At 36.1% G+C, this 14,120-nt stretch overlaps 1 protein-coding gene across 2 annotated transcripts; it reads left to right on the forward strand.

The window, feature by feature from the left end:
• Window positions 1–4,429: 4,429 nt before the first annotated feature.
• LOC7498053 (protein argonaute 10) lies at window positions 4,430–14,120 on the forward strand. Of its 2 annotated transcripts, XR_002984353.2 has the most exons (23): window positions 4,430–4,756; window positions 5,855–6,533; window positions 7,014–7,222; window positions 7,473–7,622; window positions 7,728–7,861; window positions 7,973–8,082; window positions 8,178–8,284; window positions 8,520–8,658; window positions 8,755–8,871; window positions 9,331–9,438; window positions 9,532–9,603; window positions 9,802–9,924; window positions 10,015–10,174; window positions 10,317–10,438; window positions 10,754–10,891; window positions 10,981–11,123; window positions 11,230–11,292; window positions 11,663–11,726; window positions 11,810–11,945; window positions 12,067–12,140; window positions 13,045–13,171; window positions 13,629–14,011; window positions 14,043–14,120. XR_002984353.2 is itself a non-coding variant. In XM_024610653.2 (22 exons), exons 2-22 carry the CDS (start codon window positions 6,030–6,032, stop codon window positions 13,817–13,819), a joined length of 2,991 nt encoding a protein of 996 aa, XP_024466421.2. In that variant the 5' UTR covers window positions 4,430–4,756; window positions 5,855–6,029; the 3' UTR covers window positions 13,820–14,120. The 2 variants fall into 2 exon arrangements, 1 of the variants encoding a protein (XP_024466421.2); XM_024610653.2 differs by having other exon boundaries at window positions 13,629–14,120.

Raw genomic sequence — 14,120 nt, forward strand, 5'->3', positions numbered from 1 at the left:
TAGCCATATTGAATTGACTTGTAATAACTTGCAAATTCGACAATTCAGATAATAAACATGATCACAATGAGTTAACTGGGATTGACAATTTATCTTTTTTATTTTTCTTCCCTCGTTCTTTCTATGGCTGAGCCTTGACCAGGTCAGAACTAGTCTCGAGTTTGAATAAAGAATGAAGATGAAATTTAAAAAATAAATAAATATTAAATGATAAAGCTACAAAAACACTAGCTTTAAAAAACCACAAGCAATCCTAAACAAATCTCCTAAAGCGGAGCAAATCATCCAAACTCATAAACCGTGAAATTCCATACATGGGTTAAATCAATAAGATCGATTCCCAGCTTATCTGATATTATATGATGGAATTGTAAAAAAATATAAATTAAAAAAAATGCCAAGGTAAAAGGAATTGCAACAAAAAAATGAGAATTGAATCACATTGGAAAAAAAAATTGAAGGAGGATGAAATTGTACAACAAAAAAATTAATTCAAAAAATCATTTGAAACAAAACAAATAACAATTAAAAAAACAAGGATCAAATATGACAGATAAAAAACTAAAAGAGGATCAAATTGAAAAATAAATAAACGTTGAATGATGAAATTGAAAAAAAAAAACTAGCTTAAAAGGGGGGAAAAAAAGCAAATTGCGTGAATCTCATAAACCTGAGTCAATCCTCCAAAGTTGTAACTCGTGAAATCCTAGATTCGAGTTCAATCACTAGACTTAAATTCTCAATCAATTTAATGTTGTGGTGAAATTGTAAATTTTTTTGCCAAAGTGAAAAGAATTGAGAAAAAAATAATAATCAAGGATCAGACCACACAAGAAAAATAAAATAAAGAAGGATAAAATCACAAAGAAAACTTCAATTCTAAAAATTATTCAAAATAAAATAAACAACAATAAAAAAATTGAGGACTTAAATTGATATATAAGAAATTAAAGGAGAATGGAATTGAAAAAAACAATTCTATAAATCATTTCAAATGAAAAAATAGTAATCAAAAGAACAAGAATCAATCTGAATGGAAAACAAATTGAAGGGTTGATTTAAAATTTTGAAGTGCTATGCATGAAAATCGAGGTTATGAGATAAAAGAAGAAAAAAAAAAAAAAAGTTCGCCAGGCGAAACTGGAGGTTAAAACGCCACACACACCTTTGTGAAAGGGAGGAGCCGTCGAGACGAATTGAACCACTCTAAGAAAGCCCCATCGTCAACCGCCGAAAGCCTTTGCATGCCTCGTCCAAAGGTGGTGGAGTTCATGACATGTAAATGCGTGTTATTCACATAACAACCACTTTACCTTTCTTTTGAATATTTTATATATATTAAAAGATAAACCTTCGGGTCAACACAAATGTAAAACAAAAAAAAAAAACAAAGTGGAAAGGTTAAAAATAGTAACTGGGTTACAGTTAGTCATTCTTTTTAAGGGTAATACCATTATTTTATTAAAAAAATTGAGTAGTTCCCAGTCAATTTTATAGTAATTAATGGACCATATATAAATACCAAATTAACTCCAAATACAAGTTTATCAAAATTTTACTTTTAAGGGCAAATAAGTAAGTATACTTTCATATAGAATGGTAAATTGAGTCTATGGCCATAATGTTTTTTCCTTTCATTTTATTTATTTATTTATTTTGTTATAGTCAGCCTTTAAGATTTGTTTCCCAAATGAGAGTTTTTTTTGCTTTTACATAGCAATGTCACTAAAAAAAATAATGGAATCTAGCACAACAAGAAAAAGTAATTGTTGCAGTTTGTGGCATAGATTTGTTTTTCACTTTAATTTTTTTTTTAATTTTCTTTTTAACTTTTTATTTTCTAGTTTTATCATTTATTATTTGATAGATTTTAAATTAACTTTCATAATTTATTTTTGTTTATTTTTTATGAGGTTATTGCAGTCTTAATAAAACGTCTCAGTATATAATTAATGTTTAATTTCATGAGTGTTTAGTTTTATTATCGTATAATTAAATAAATAATAGTTAATTTAAGAAAAATAAAGTTATTAACTTGGTTGATTCCGCCAAATTGCATGTGTGACATGTTAACTTCCGTTGATTAGGATTTAGCTTTTATAGCTGGTTTTTGTTTGCTTTTTACATGATTACTGCAATCTCAAAGAAATGTCATGGCATGAGATTGATATTCAATTTTATAAAAGTCTTTTTTTATAATATAATTAAGTAAAAGATAATTTTAAAAAATAAAATTATTAAACTCGATAAAGTTTATAATTCAAATTATAGCTTTGAACATATAAGCCGTGAATTAAGATGGGGCCATCTTAGTGTATCATATTTTTTAACATTTTTTTTTTTTTGTGTGGAATCATGGTGAACAACTCCCTATCCTGTCCACATTTTTACGTTTAATTTTGAGCTTATATTGAAGACGATGCTGGTCATATCCAACATGCAAATGTCAACCCTTCTTTCATAAGTGACATATTTATCACATTAAAATGAATCCCTGATATCTGGGGTTTGCCTGTTCATTCGATTGCCAAAGTCTTTTAACGTACAGTCGAGATATTCTTAAACTAGGACTTTAGAGAAAAACATGCATGTTAAAAAGATGCACGAAGAATATTACAAATTCTTACCAGTCCATACAACACCTAATGGTTCTTATGCCATGCAATACCTATTTGATTTGGTACGTACATTATAATAAAATTGAATACATAAATTACTAATTTTTCCTTGCAAATACAGTAAATTATAAATTCCATGTAGAGTATAAAACCTACTAGCTAGCTCAATTAAAATCTTGGAGTTCTCCAAATCCATTACCACAAAAAATGCTACTAGCTAGTGATAAACATCTACTACTTACCAGCAAGCATTGCACGCAGAATTGCGAGGAAAACTAAAACTAAAACTAGTTCTAAATATGTAAACAGAACACAATATTGTACGTTGAAGGCATGATTATTTTGCAACACTCCTGGAAAAAAAAATCAAAACAAAACAAAGAAAAACCGGAGATGGATGCTTGTTATCACTACGTAATCATATCATATAAACAATTTTGTCGACAGATACCATGTAAAACAGCCGAGAGGACCAATCGTATATCTTCACAGTGAATTGATATGGGAAGAAGCAGATCCGAGAGATTGCATGATTTTTTTATTTTTATGACAGAATACACCACGTTTATTTGAAGAAACAAATCCGAAGTATCCCCGTTGAGGATACAAACACGAACACTCTTTTTTTTTTTACCCTCTCTTGCTGGAAAGGATTTATTTTACCCGCTAATAAACTGCCCACCATTGCTTGTACAGAGACAGTAAAGCCATAAGCATTTCAAACTTGGTCAACAAAGCACTAATCCCATCCGAGACGATCCAATCAGAACCATCCAAAATATAATGAAGTGGTTTTCATCAAACTTTAGTTTGATTTCCCACCAAGAACATGCGTTTAGTGGGATCCTTTTCCCTCCCCAAGTCTAGGATATCATGATGCACAATCACTATTCTCCCTCGTTCCGCACTCCTTCCTCTCTTTTTTCCTGTCCTATTATCCAAAAATCCAAGGCTATCATCAAGTACTTCCCTGCCCATTAACAAACCTAAGAATCTATGATCTTTTGATCATTTCCCCTACAGAACCCAACAAAATAAGAAAGCAACAAGGACCAAGCACTTTGCTTTCCTCCTCATCAAAGCCCTCAGATTGGTGGGGGCCAAGTCCATGAATTGAAGGTAGAGCATGATGCCCGCTGGATCATCAGACCATCAATACAAAAAGCCAGTGGGAGCCACATATATAGATAAGGAGTAAGGAAAAAAAAAAAAAAATGAAAGAAAGGAAGGTGGACCCGGTGTTCTAAAGTCCCCTTGAATCGACCGTTGAAGGCTTCAGCAAGGCTGTGATAATGGATGGGGGTGTTGTTTGTTTAGTGGGCACATAGGGACTAGAGAATATTCGAAGCAGTATAGAGAAATTAAGAATTAGGAATAAAAAAAAAAACAGAGAGGGAGGGGAGAGAAAAAGAGTGAACATTACATAACATATGTAGAAATCTGCAGGAGTGAGGACTGTGAGTTCGAATTATTCTTCTTCTGTGGATGATTGCTTTTATATTTACTCAGTGACTCTCTTTGGACCATACAGATAACAACAACAATAGTAATAATTTTAGTATTCTCTAATATTAAACCCCATCCCTCCCCTCCCTCTAGTCTTGTCTACCGCATTGCCCTTTTCTTAAGCGTGTCACTTACATATTTGCTTCCTTATTTTTATATTTTCTTTTCAAATTGCTCCTATATTTTTAAGCAAAGGTACGTCCCCGAGGCTGCGCAATTCAGTCATCAAGAACTGAAACCGAAGACAGGGAGAGAGAGGGGCTAAAAGCAGGGTAGTCGTAATATATATAAAGCAGCAGCAGAGAGAGAGAGAGAGAGAGAGAGAGGAAGGGAGGCATGGCAGAGGGCCTCACTCACAAAGCCTTTTACACGTGATAAAGAAAACACCAAAAGCACACTTGCATGCGTGTATAAAGATTCATCATCATCATCGTCTCTCTAGAATTCTCTCACTCTTACTCTCTTTTATTTCTAAGGCCAGAAGAACTGAAACCCTCCATAAAAAGCCTTCACTTTCCTTTCTCCTTAAACCCATCATTTCACGTTCTTTGTCTCCCTCTTCTCTCAAACATTTCTCTTCTTGCAACCTCAACTCTTGTATCTTGGTTGTTACCGACTGAGTGAGTGAGCAGGTGAGTGTTGTGTACGAGTAATTCTCTCCCTCTCCCTCTCTCTTGTTGTCGGAGTCGTTGTTGGTATTTATTGCTGTGACATTTTTATCAAATCAATAAATTTGCTTGGGTATGATAGTGGTTTCACTGCCCTTTTCAAAGTTTATTCCTTCGTTTTGTATACACCAACCTTACTCCTCCTTGTTCTTGTATTTATTTTTTGTTTTCTTCTATGTGTACTCATATGGGTTTCAAATCTCTCTTTAAATAAAATAGAATTTTCTGTAATGCTCTTGCTGTGTTTTTTTCTGCTTGGTTTTTACCTGATCTTTTATTTATGAACTTCCAGTTTTGTCCAAGGAACAGACAGGCTTAATGTTTTGGTTCTGTCTGCTGGGCACATAACTAATGTATTTCTTGGGCTTCTTCCTTCTACTAATATATTTGATTTTTTCTTTTGTACTACTGCTTTGTTTGCTTGTTCTTGTCCTTTCGATTCATTGTCATTGGGCTTGCTAAATAGAACCATCTATAAGAAGATTTTGGATTGGCGATGGTCAGTTTTTTCTTTGAATCTGGCATCATTTTTCGAGTCGGGGACCTGATTTTTAGCTGTTGGTCTTATTTGGGGTTTCTTGTTTTAATTTCCCCCCTTCTTTTTCTTGGTTCCTTTCCTGAGATTTTAAGGTAATTTTTAAAGAAAAAAAAATCTGTTTAAAGCTTCAACAAACAATCTATACCATATATATGTGCCTGTGCTATTAATGTATTGTGCACTCATGTTTTGCATTCTCCACTTCAATGGTTTACCGGTCAGAGAGAAACTGTAACTCTTGCTTTTGGGTTTTCATTTTTTTTGTACTTTATATATATGTTTATGGGGTTTATATGCTGAATCAGAGGTGAAAGGCTTGATTTCAAAATTTGCAAAGGACTAGTGCTGCTTGTGAAGTGCAAATAAGTCCCGGCCTTTTATCCATACCCTTTTACTTGCGTATAAAACTACTTTGAATTGCACCGTCATCATTATCATTCCTATTTCTTTACAGTGTCTAGTTTTTTGTTCACTAGGCTGCCATGCATTTTCTCTTATTGATTTTGAACCTTTTTTGGTTGCAGAGGAGAAGTGGTCTTAAGTCCAAGCCTGTGAGGCCAACAAGCAAAAGACTAGAAGATAAATAAAGTATATTTTTGCCATTCGGTGAATCTTTACTTTTTTGAAGACAAAGTATCTTGCTGCTTTCACATAAAGTTTCAGTGAGTGAAGGGAATAAAGTGAAAGAAAAAACTAGCTATGCCTATAAGGCAAATGAAAGAGAGCTCAGAGCAGCACTTAGTGATAAAAACTCACATGCAGAACTCCATAAACCAACCTCAAAAACACCACAAAACTGCTCAAAATGGCAAAGGACCACCACAACCACTCCAAGAAAGTTCCAACACTAAACCCCAAAACCAGACCTCACCTCCTGCAAAGAATAGAGGGAGAAGGAGAGGCAGAGGTGGTAGAAAGTCTGATCAAGGAGATGTATGTATGAGGCCTTGTTCAAGGCCTTGTACCGTAGTACATAAACCTGTTGTGAATCCAATTGGTGATCTCCTGTCAACTACTTCAAGCGGGCCTATTGAGACTGGTAAAAATGTTTGTGAAATGGAGATGGGTCCGGGGTTCCCAACCTCAAGCAAGTCTTTGAGTTTCGCGCGTAGGCCTGGTTATGGTCAAGTTGGTAGTAAGTGTATTGTTAAGGCCAACCATTTCTTTGCAGAGTTACCAGACAAGGACTTGAACCAGTATGATGTAAGCTTCTTTCTTTTATTGTAATGAAGGAAAAGATGATGTCTTTTGTTTCTTTCCTTCCCTTCCTCTTCCTTTTCTTCCCAAGTTTTGTCTGATGGATTTTTCTGTATTCACCATCTGGGCCCTTAGCCCGACACTGAGCATTTAAATGTTCTTATTGTTCTCTGTTTCTTGGATGGATTCTTACAGTATTGAACATGACTGTTGATATACGCTGCTGTAGAATATTTAAGTTTTTAATTTCTTTTCTGGAGAGAATTTATGGCATTGCTGATTCGTGGCGCCCTAAATCTGACAGCTGACGCGTTTATACTGTTGTTTCTTCTTATCTTTTGCTGTTGCATTGTAGATGAAATTAAATGGGTTCTGTTTTTTCTTCTATACTTCTGGTAACATTTACGAGTGTGTTAAATCTGGCCATTAATATGTTCTTTTTGCTTGTTACCATTTTTCACCATCTGTTCCTTCTGATACTTGCAGGTTACTATAACTCCTGAAGTGGCATCAAGAACTGTGAACAGAGCTATTATGGCAGAGCTCGTGAGGCTTTACAAAGAATCTGATTTAGGAATGCGACTGCCTGCTTATGATGGCAGAAAGAGCTTGTACACAGCTGGTAAGCTTCCGTTTGCTTGGAAGGAGTTCGCTATTAAGCTTGTTGATGCACAGGATGGTATCAGTGGTCCCAAGTTAGTATTTATTATCTCTGTCTTGGTTCCTTCATTTATATTTTACTTTGTTTTTCTCTGCTGACTCAATATAGATTGTTATTAATAAGGAATTAGAAAATTGAGGGTAAGAAATATAAATTTAAGTTCGAGAAAAAAAAAGGAAGAAGATAAGTTTCCTGTTTATCACATTAATAATGCATGCTAGATTTTTCTTCTGTTTTATTCGCGGTTATGAAGTAATTATTTGGCCCTTGTAACAATTATTCAGGAGAGAGAGAGAATACAAAGTGGTGATCAAGTTTGTTGCAAGGGCAAACATGTATCATTTGAGTCAATTCTTAGCTGGAAAACATGCTGATGCTCCGCAGGAAGCTCTACAGATTCTTGACATTGTACTGAGAGAGCTCTCTACAAAGAGGTACAATTTCTTATTGAGTCTACTGGTCATTTCAAATTTTATCACAATAATTTTGTAATTCTTGGATTGAGCCTTATTATTTCATGATGTCTTTTCTCTGTCAAGGTATTGCCCTGTTGGAAGATCCTTTTTTTCACCCGATATAAGAGCACCACAGCGACTAGGTGATGGCTTGGAATCCTGGTGCGGATTTTACCAGAGTATAAGACCGACTCAAATGGGACTGTCCTTAAACATTGGTAATTTAATTACAAGAAATTGAAGCGTGTTGATAGATTTTTTTTTGTAGTTTGCATGATGTTTTCTCAGTCTCATCTTATGTTCTTTTTTCTTTATGTATTGTGGCGTAGATATGGCCTCGGCAGCATTCATTGAGCCTCTTCCTGTGATAGAGTTTGTCGCTCAGCTTCTAGGCAAAGATGTATTGTCAAGGCCATTGTCTGATTCTGATCGAGTGAAGGTACTTTAAACCGTGGAGATGACGAAGGCTATTTTTGTTTTTAATCTTTTGGAATTTACTTTAACTCGAGCTGCTATTTAAAAACATCATGACAGATTAAAAAAGGTCTAAGAGGAGTGAAAGTTGAAGTAACTCACAGAGGGAGTGTACGAAGAAAGTATCGTGTCTCGGGCTTGACATCTCAGCCTACAAGAGAACTTGTGTAAGTTTTAGATCTCTCATGCTTATCTGCTCTTTAAATTATCTAATTACTCAGGCCATTGAGATTTTCTTTTATGTGAAAAAGGTACGGCAATTGATTAGTTATTTGAGGTTATTCAGCATACAATTAGATCAAGGAAATGGAAGATTCTCTCTAATTTTGTTTTATTCAAAGAGCTTCTGAATATTTGTGATTCTTTATGCGTGTTCTTATAGTCAAAGCTCTTCTTTTGTAGGTTTCCTGTTGATGATAACTCGACAATGAAGTCAGTCGTTGAATACTTCCAAGAGATGTATGGCTTCACCATTCAACATGCACATCTACCTTGCCTTCAGGTTGGAAACCAGAAGAAAGCAAATTATCTACCCATGGAGGTAAGCCGAGGTCCTTTTTCCTGCTCAATGCCTTGCTTTCAGTTGTCTTTCTTTTACTCTTGTTAAGTTTTTGTGGATTCCAAATTCGCTTGCTAGGCTTGCAAAATTGTGGAGGGGCAACGGTATACAAAACGGTTGAATGAGAGGCAAATTACTGCCCTTCTAAAAGTTACATGTCAAAGACCCCGGGATCGGGAAAATGACATTTTGCAGGTATTTGTGGTGTTTTGACTTCCCTTCTCTTCAAGCGAATATTGTTTGTGTAGACCAAACAAGTTGGATTTGTGAATTTGAGCAACACGCATCTATCACTGGAAAAATAGAAACTGTGCAATCTTATTGCTTAAAAAATAATATCGCATGTTATGCCATGACTGAAGTGCCACACCATGCTTTACAAGCTTTGTGTTAGATGCGAAGTCTCTGACAGAATCTTGAGTTCTCTCATTTTAGTTGGACCAGCACTGACATTGATGGAATAACTGCTGTCATTTCCATGTTCAAATAATTGCACAAACTGTAAATTTTACTCCTGCTCACAAAGAAGCATGCAATTTTGCTAGAAATTAGCTTGTGGTCTAGTGTCTTTTGGTATTGCATTAATTTTTTGCTTTTTTTTGTCCTATTTTAATCTTTTAACATTCTGTACTCTGCACTTTCCAACACAAGCAGACTGTTCAGAATAATGCTTATGATCAAGACCCCTACGCGAAGGAGTTTGGGATCAAAATCAGTGAAAAGCTTGCTTCTGTTGAGGCTCGAATTCTCCCTGCCCCTTGGGTAAATATAAAGTCTTCCCTTTAAAGTTTGTATTGATTTAGAGGAAGATGTTATTGTTACTTGTTCATCATCTAATGACACATGAACCTCCAGCTGAAATATCATGAAACTGGAAAAGAAAAGGATTGCTTGCCTCAAGTGGGGCAATGGAATATGATGAACAAGGTATTGCACTGGTACCTTAATCACGGACTCTTTTTTTTTATATAAATATAAATTTTGGGTAATATGATGTTATACTCTAAGCTGCAAATGAACTCTGAATATTGGAATGTTTAAGACTATCATTTTCATTTGAGTTGACTCCTATTCATTGATGCCTTCTAACAATGATCTTATGTCTACTGATTCACATATGCATAGAAAATGATTAATGGAATGACTGTAAGCCGGTGGGCATGTATTAACTTCTCAAGGAGTGTGCAAGAGAGTGTTGCTCGTGGCTTTTGCAATGAACTTGCCCAAATGTGTCAAGTTTCTGGAATGGTAGTTTTTCTATAATCCAGACCTCCTTTTAACACTCGTCCTTCCTTTTCCTTACCAATTATTAAGTAGATAATTTGTTTCTGTTTTTAGGAGTTCAATTCAGAGCCTGTGATCCCTATCTACAATGCCAGGCCTGAGCATGTAGAGAAAGCTTTGAAGCACGTCTATCATGCATCCACAAACAGAACCAAAGGAAAAGAGCTAGAGCTTCTCTTAGCTATTCTACCTGACAACAATGGGTCCCTATATGGTATGCCATTTGTGCTGAGGATTTAATTGCTGTGATCTATTAAGTTGTCTTATGCTTATTCTTTTTCTCTTTTCTTGAGTGGACAAAAAAAATGAAGATATGATTCAGTACTTGAATTTTGTAACATATGCCTCTTTTTTAGGTGATCTGAAGCGAATATGCGAAACTGATCTTGGTTTAATAACTCAATGCTGTCTCTCGAAACATGTGTTCAAGATCAGTAAGCAGTACTTGGCAAATGTGTCCCTCAAGATCAATGTAAAGGTTAGATCAACTCTCTGATTTATGAAAATAGCAATGCTGTACAAATGTCGGAAGCACCTCTAGAGTTATGAAGTGACTCTTGTAATGTTTTATATTTATAAAACTACCAGAGTACTCAGTGACGTTCTAGAATTACAATGGAACGCATGCATCTAATTGATTTTTCTCATGTGTGTGTGCGCGCACGCGCGTATTGGTGGGTATAAGTTACTTTGCTCTTTAATTTCCTGATCAGTGTCTGAAGTTTTCCTGAATGTTTAACTACTTAATCATTCATGCTCCCAGCACTTATTTTTCTCCATGTCCATGGTGCAGATGGGTGGTAGAAATACTGTCCTTTTAGATGCTATCAGCTGCAGAATACCATTAGTTAGCGACATACCAACCATTATTTTTGGAGCAGATGTGACTCACCCAGAGAATGGAGAGGACTCAAGCCCCTCAATAGCTGCTGTAGAATTTCTTTACCAAATTCTATTTGCTGAACCTGCTCTTCAAATTTATTAAGATCTGGTTGCTGATAGATGTTGACCTGCCTGCAGGTGGTGGCTTCTCAGGACTGGCCTGAAGTAACAAAATATGCTGGACTAGTTTGTGCTCAAGCTCACAGACAGGAACTCATACAGGACTTGTACAAAACATGGCAAGATCCTGTTCGTGGTACTGTTAGCGGTGGCATGATCAGGTAAAGAAATTTCACTTCACTCGGCTTATTTTTTGCCTAAATTCCTAATATTGTTTATATAATTGTTCGGAATGTTGCAATGTGAATATCATATTCTCCCGTGCAGAGATCTTCTGATTTCTTTCAGGAAAGCAACTGGACAAAAGCCGCTAAGGATCATATTTTACAGGCGAGTATTGTCATCTCATGCAAAAAATTTCTGATAACATGTATGCATCATTTCAGGGCAGACACTGCATGTTCAATCAGAACATGGCTACATGCGCATATGCATTTATGTTCAGCTTTTTTGGTGCGAGCACCCAACTACTATGATAATCAGTCATTGTTAAATTAATGGTAGCTGAGATGATTGCACATGGATACATGCGCACCTGCACCATTTTCAACTTTTCTGTTTTACAAATGCCTGGAAATGCTTGTGCATTTGCCTGCAAATCTGCCTACGGGATCTGCTATATGAACATATGAAAGATGCATGCATTAATTAAGACCTTTTATACTTTATTTCTTAAAGTGATGGGATGTAACTTGTGCAGGGATGGTGTTAGTGAAGGACAATTTTATCAAGTTCTGCTTTATGAGTTGGATGCGATTCGGAAGGTTAGAAATTGAATGCCACGTTCATGTTTCTGATTCAAATAAAGTGGAAATATTTTTGGTTCTATAAAATAATTTCTTCACAGGCCTGTGCGTCTTTGGAGCCAAATTATCAGCCACCAGTAACTTTCATAGTTGTACAAAAACGTCACCACACTAGATTGTTTGCTAACAACCATAGGGACAGGACTAGCACAGACAAGAGTGGAAACATACTGCCTGGTAAAGTTTAGAATATTTTTTTGGCTGTATATGTGCACAAAGATGCACTGGTCAATTTTTTCCCTCTTTTTAATAGCTTATATTATTCAAATTCGTTTTTCTTGATGTTTTTGTTATCCAGGCACTGTGGTTGATTCTAAAATCTGTCATCCAACAGAGTTTGACTTCTATCTCTGTAGCCATGCTGGTATTCAGGTAGAATTTATCTTTCTTCAATGTAAATTTTCATAAGCAACTAGAAATGTTTTGGTTCATTAATCATAACATAAGTATATGTTTAGCATGTACCTCCTTGCTGTTTTATGATGATCGTTTAGATGGTGGTGGTGGTGGTGGTGGTGGTGGTGGTGGTGGAGTGTTTGTAATGGATGAACTTTTTCAAAGAGAGAGGAAAAGGAATAAGGTGCCAGTTGCATTAAAATTTAAGTTAGACAGACTGTCATAGGCGGATGGTTCTTATTCCAATGAATATCATACCTCTTCTGTTGAAGATGTGCTCTACGCAAATGGGATAATTTACTCAACTATCATGGACAAACTCAATTTGATTGGAAATCTGAATCATGTTATTTGGGTTGGGACTTGGGAGAGGCTAGGTTCATTGCTACTTTCCAACAGGTAAACGGTGTGCTAATGGTTTACAGACTGGATCTCTGAGTGTTGATCTTTCTCGTACCAGCAGGCTCATTTGAAAGGAGTTACGACATTTTTTTAACGTGTTGAGCTAGGAAACGCAGGAAGCTTAACTTGATGCTACTTGATGGGAATGACTGGAATATTAGGTTGGATTAAACTGAAATCAGACTGATGGACAGATCAGAGACTTGTGTCAGATATAATTTCCAAGCATGGTGGATGCTGCCAGATAATGTTTGCTAAATTTGAGATTTCAAGTAGTGATTTGTTGATTGCTTTTAACTTGTTCTGCAAATGCTCAATGTTGTTATGTGTTGTTGCTGAGGATGTCTTGCAAATGCTGACAGTTTGAATTAAGGATGACTTATTTCTTCCAAATTTTGAATATCAGTATATTTATTTACTACTGTCTGTCTTGCGTTCTCTGAGATAGAGATGAACTTGCTTCTATCTGATGTGACAGGGGACAAGTAGGCCAGCGCACTATCATGTTTTGTGGGATGAGAACAACTTCACAGCCGATGGAATCCAGTCTTTGACGAATAATCTCTGCTACACATATGCTAGGTGCACTCGCTCCGTTTCAGTAGGTAAATCATGTGGACAATATATACTGGTCCTTTGTCCATTGATGTTAACCTCCTAAAAGTCTTTTTGCAAGAACTAAGAAAATTAAGCTATTTTAAAAAAAGTACGGCAGAAGTTTGATTAATTGGATGCTTTTATGAGCTTCTCTTTTGGAGAAAACAAAAAGAACTATGAAATTGGCTGCTTGTTAATGAGGTTTCCTGGCTTGAGGGAGAAGAACATAGGAACAATCAGGGAACTTTGTTTCATGATTTTTCATATGCTCCCGCTACGCACGAACCCATAGATGCACAATACATGCAATTTTAGGCGTTTAGCTAGTCTGGTGCATTTAATGTGAACAAATAAAATATGGACATATGATGAATTCCTCATCTCAAGTTTTTCCTGTTCTCTGCTGGGTGTTCGAGCAGATTGTTTTACAACTTGCAACTCAAGTGGCTAGTGGTTTTTATGCAGTTCCTCCGGCATACTATGCACATTTAGCTGCATTTCGTGCTCGATTTTACACGGAGCCAGTAATGCACGAGACTGGCTCAGCAGGCAGTGGTGCTGGCCATGGTGCTAAGGGAACACGAACAGGAGAATCTGGTGTCCGGCCACTGCCGGCCTTGAAAGAGAATGTAAAGAGAGTAATGTTTTATTGTTAGGGGGGAATGGAAGTTGGGATTCAGGTAGTGGTTAGCTGGAGATGCTAGTATTGATAATTCTCATGTACATGTAACAACACAAGCATGATAGCAAAATGTTTCATTCTACCTCAGTGATTAGAAGCCCAAAAAGCCTTTGGTCGGTTGTTCTCTTGAAACATCTCAAAACATGGGAAACGCCCCTAAACACAGGTGATGGCACTCGTCTTCCGACCATCCATAGATGACGGGAAGAACAAAGTAGGCCTTGTAAAGAAATGTTCATTAATGAATCGATCGCTATGTAGGAAATTTTGCCCCA

This window comes from Populus trichocarpa, chromosome 10, assembly GCF_000002775.5.
Source record: "Populus trichocarpa isolate Nisqually-1 chromosome 10, P.trichocarpa_v4.1, whole genome shotgun sequence".
Taxonomy (NCBI): Eukaryota; Viridiplantae; Streptophyta; class Magnoliopsida; order Malpighiales; family Salicaceae; genus Populus; species Populus trichocarpa.

Bases quoted from the DNA above. Each gene is read 5' to 3' on its own strand.
- LOC7498053 (XM_024610653.2), top strand. From the start codon at position 6,030: ATGCCTATAAGGCAAATGAAAGAGAGCTCAGAGCAGCACTTAGTGATA. The intron at 7,862-7,972 runs GTAATTTAATTA...ATTGTGGCGTAG, and splicing joins GGGACTGTCCTTAAACATTG to ATATGGCCTCGGCAGCATTC. The intron at 10,892-10,980 runs GTAGAATTTCTT...ACCTGCCTGCAG, and splicing joins CAAGCCCCTCAATAGCTGCT to GTGGTGGCTTCTCAGGACTG.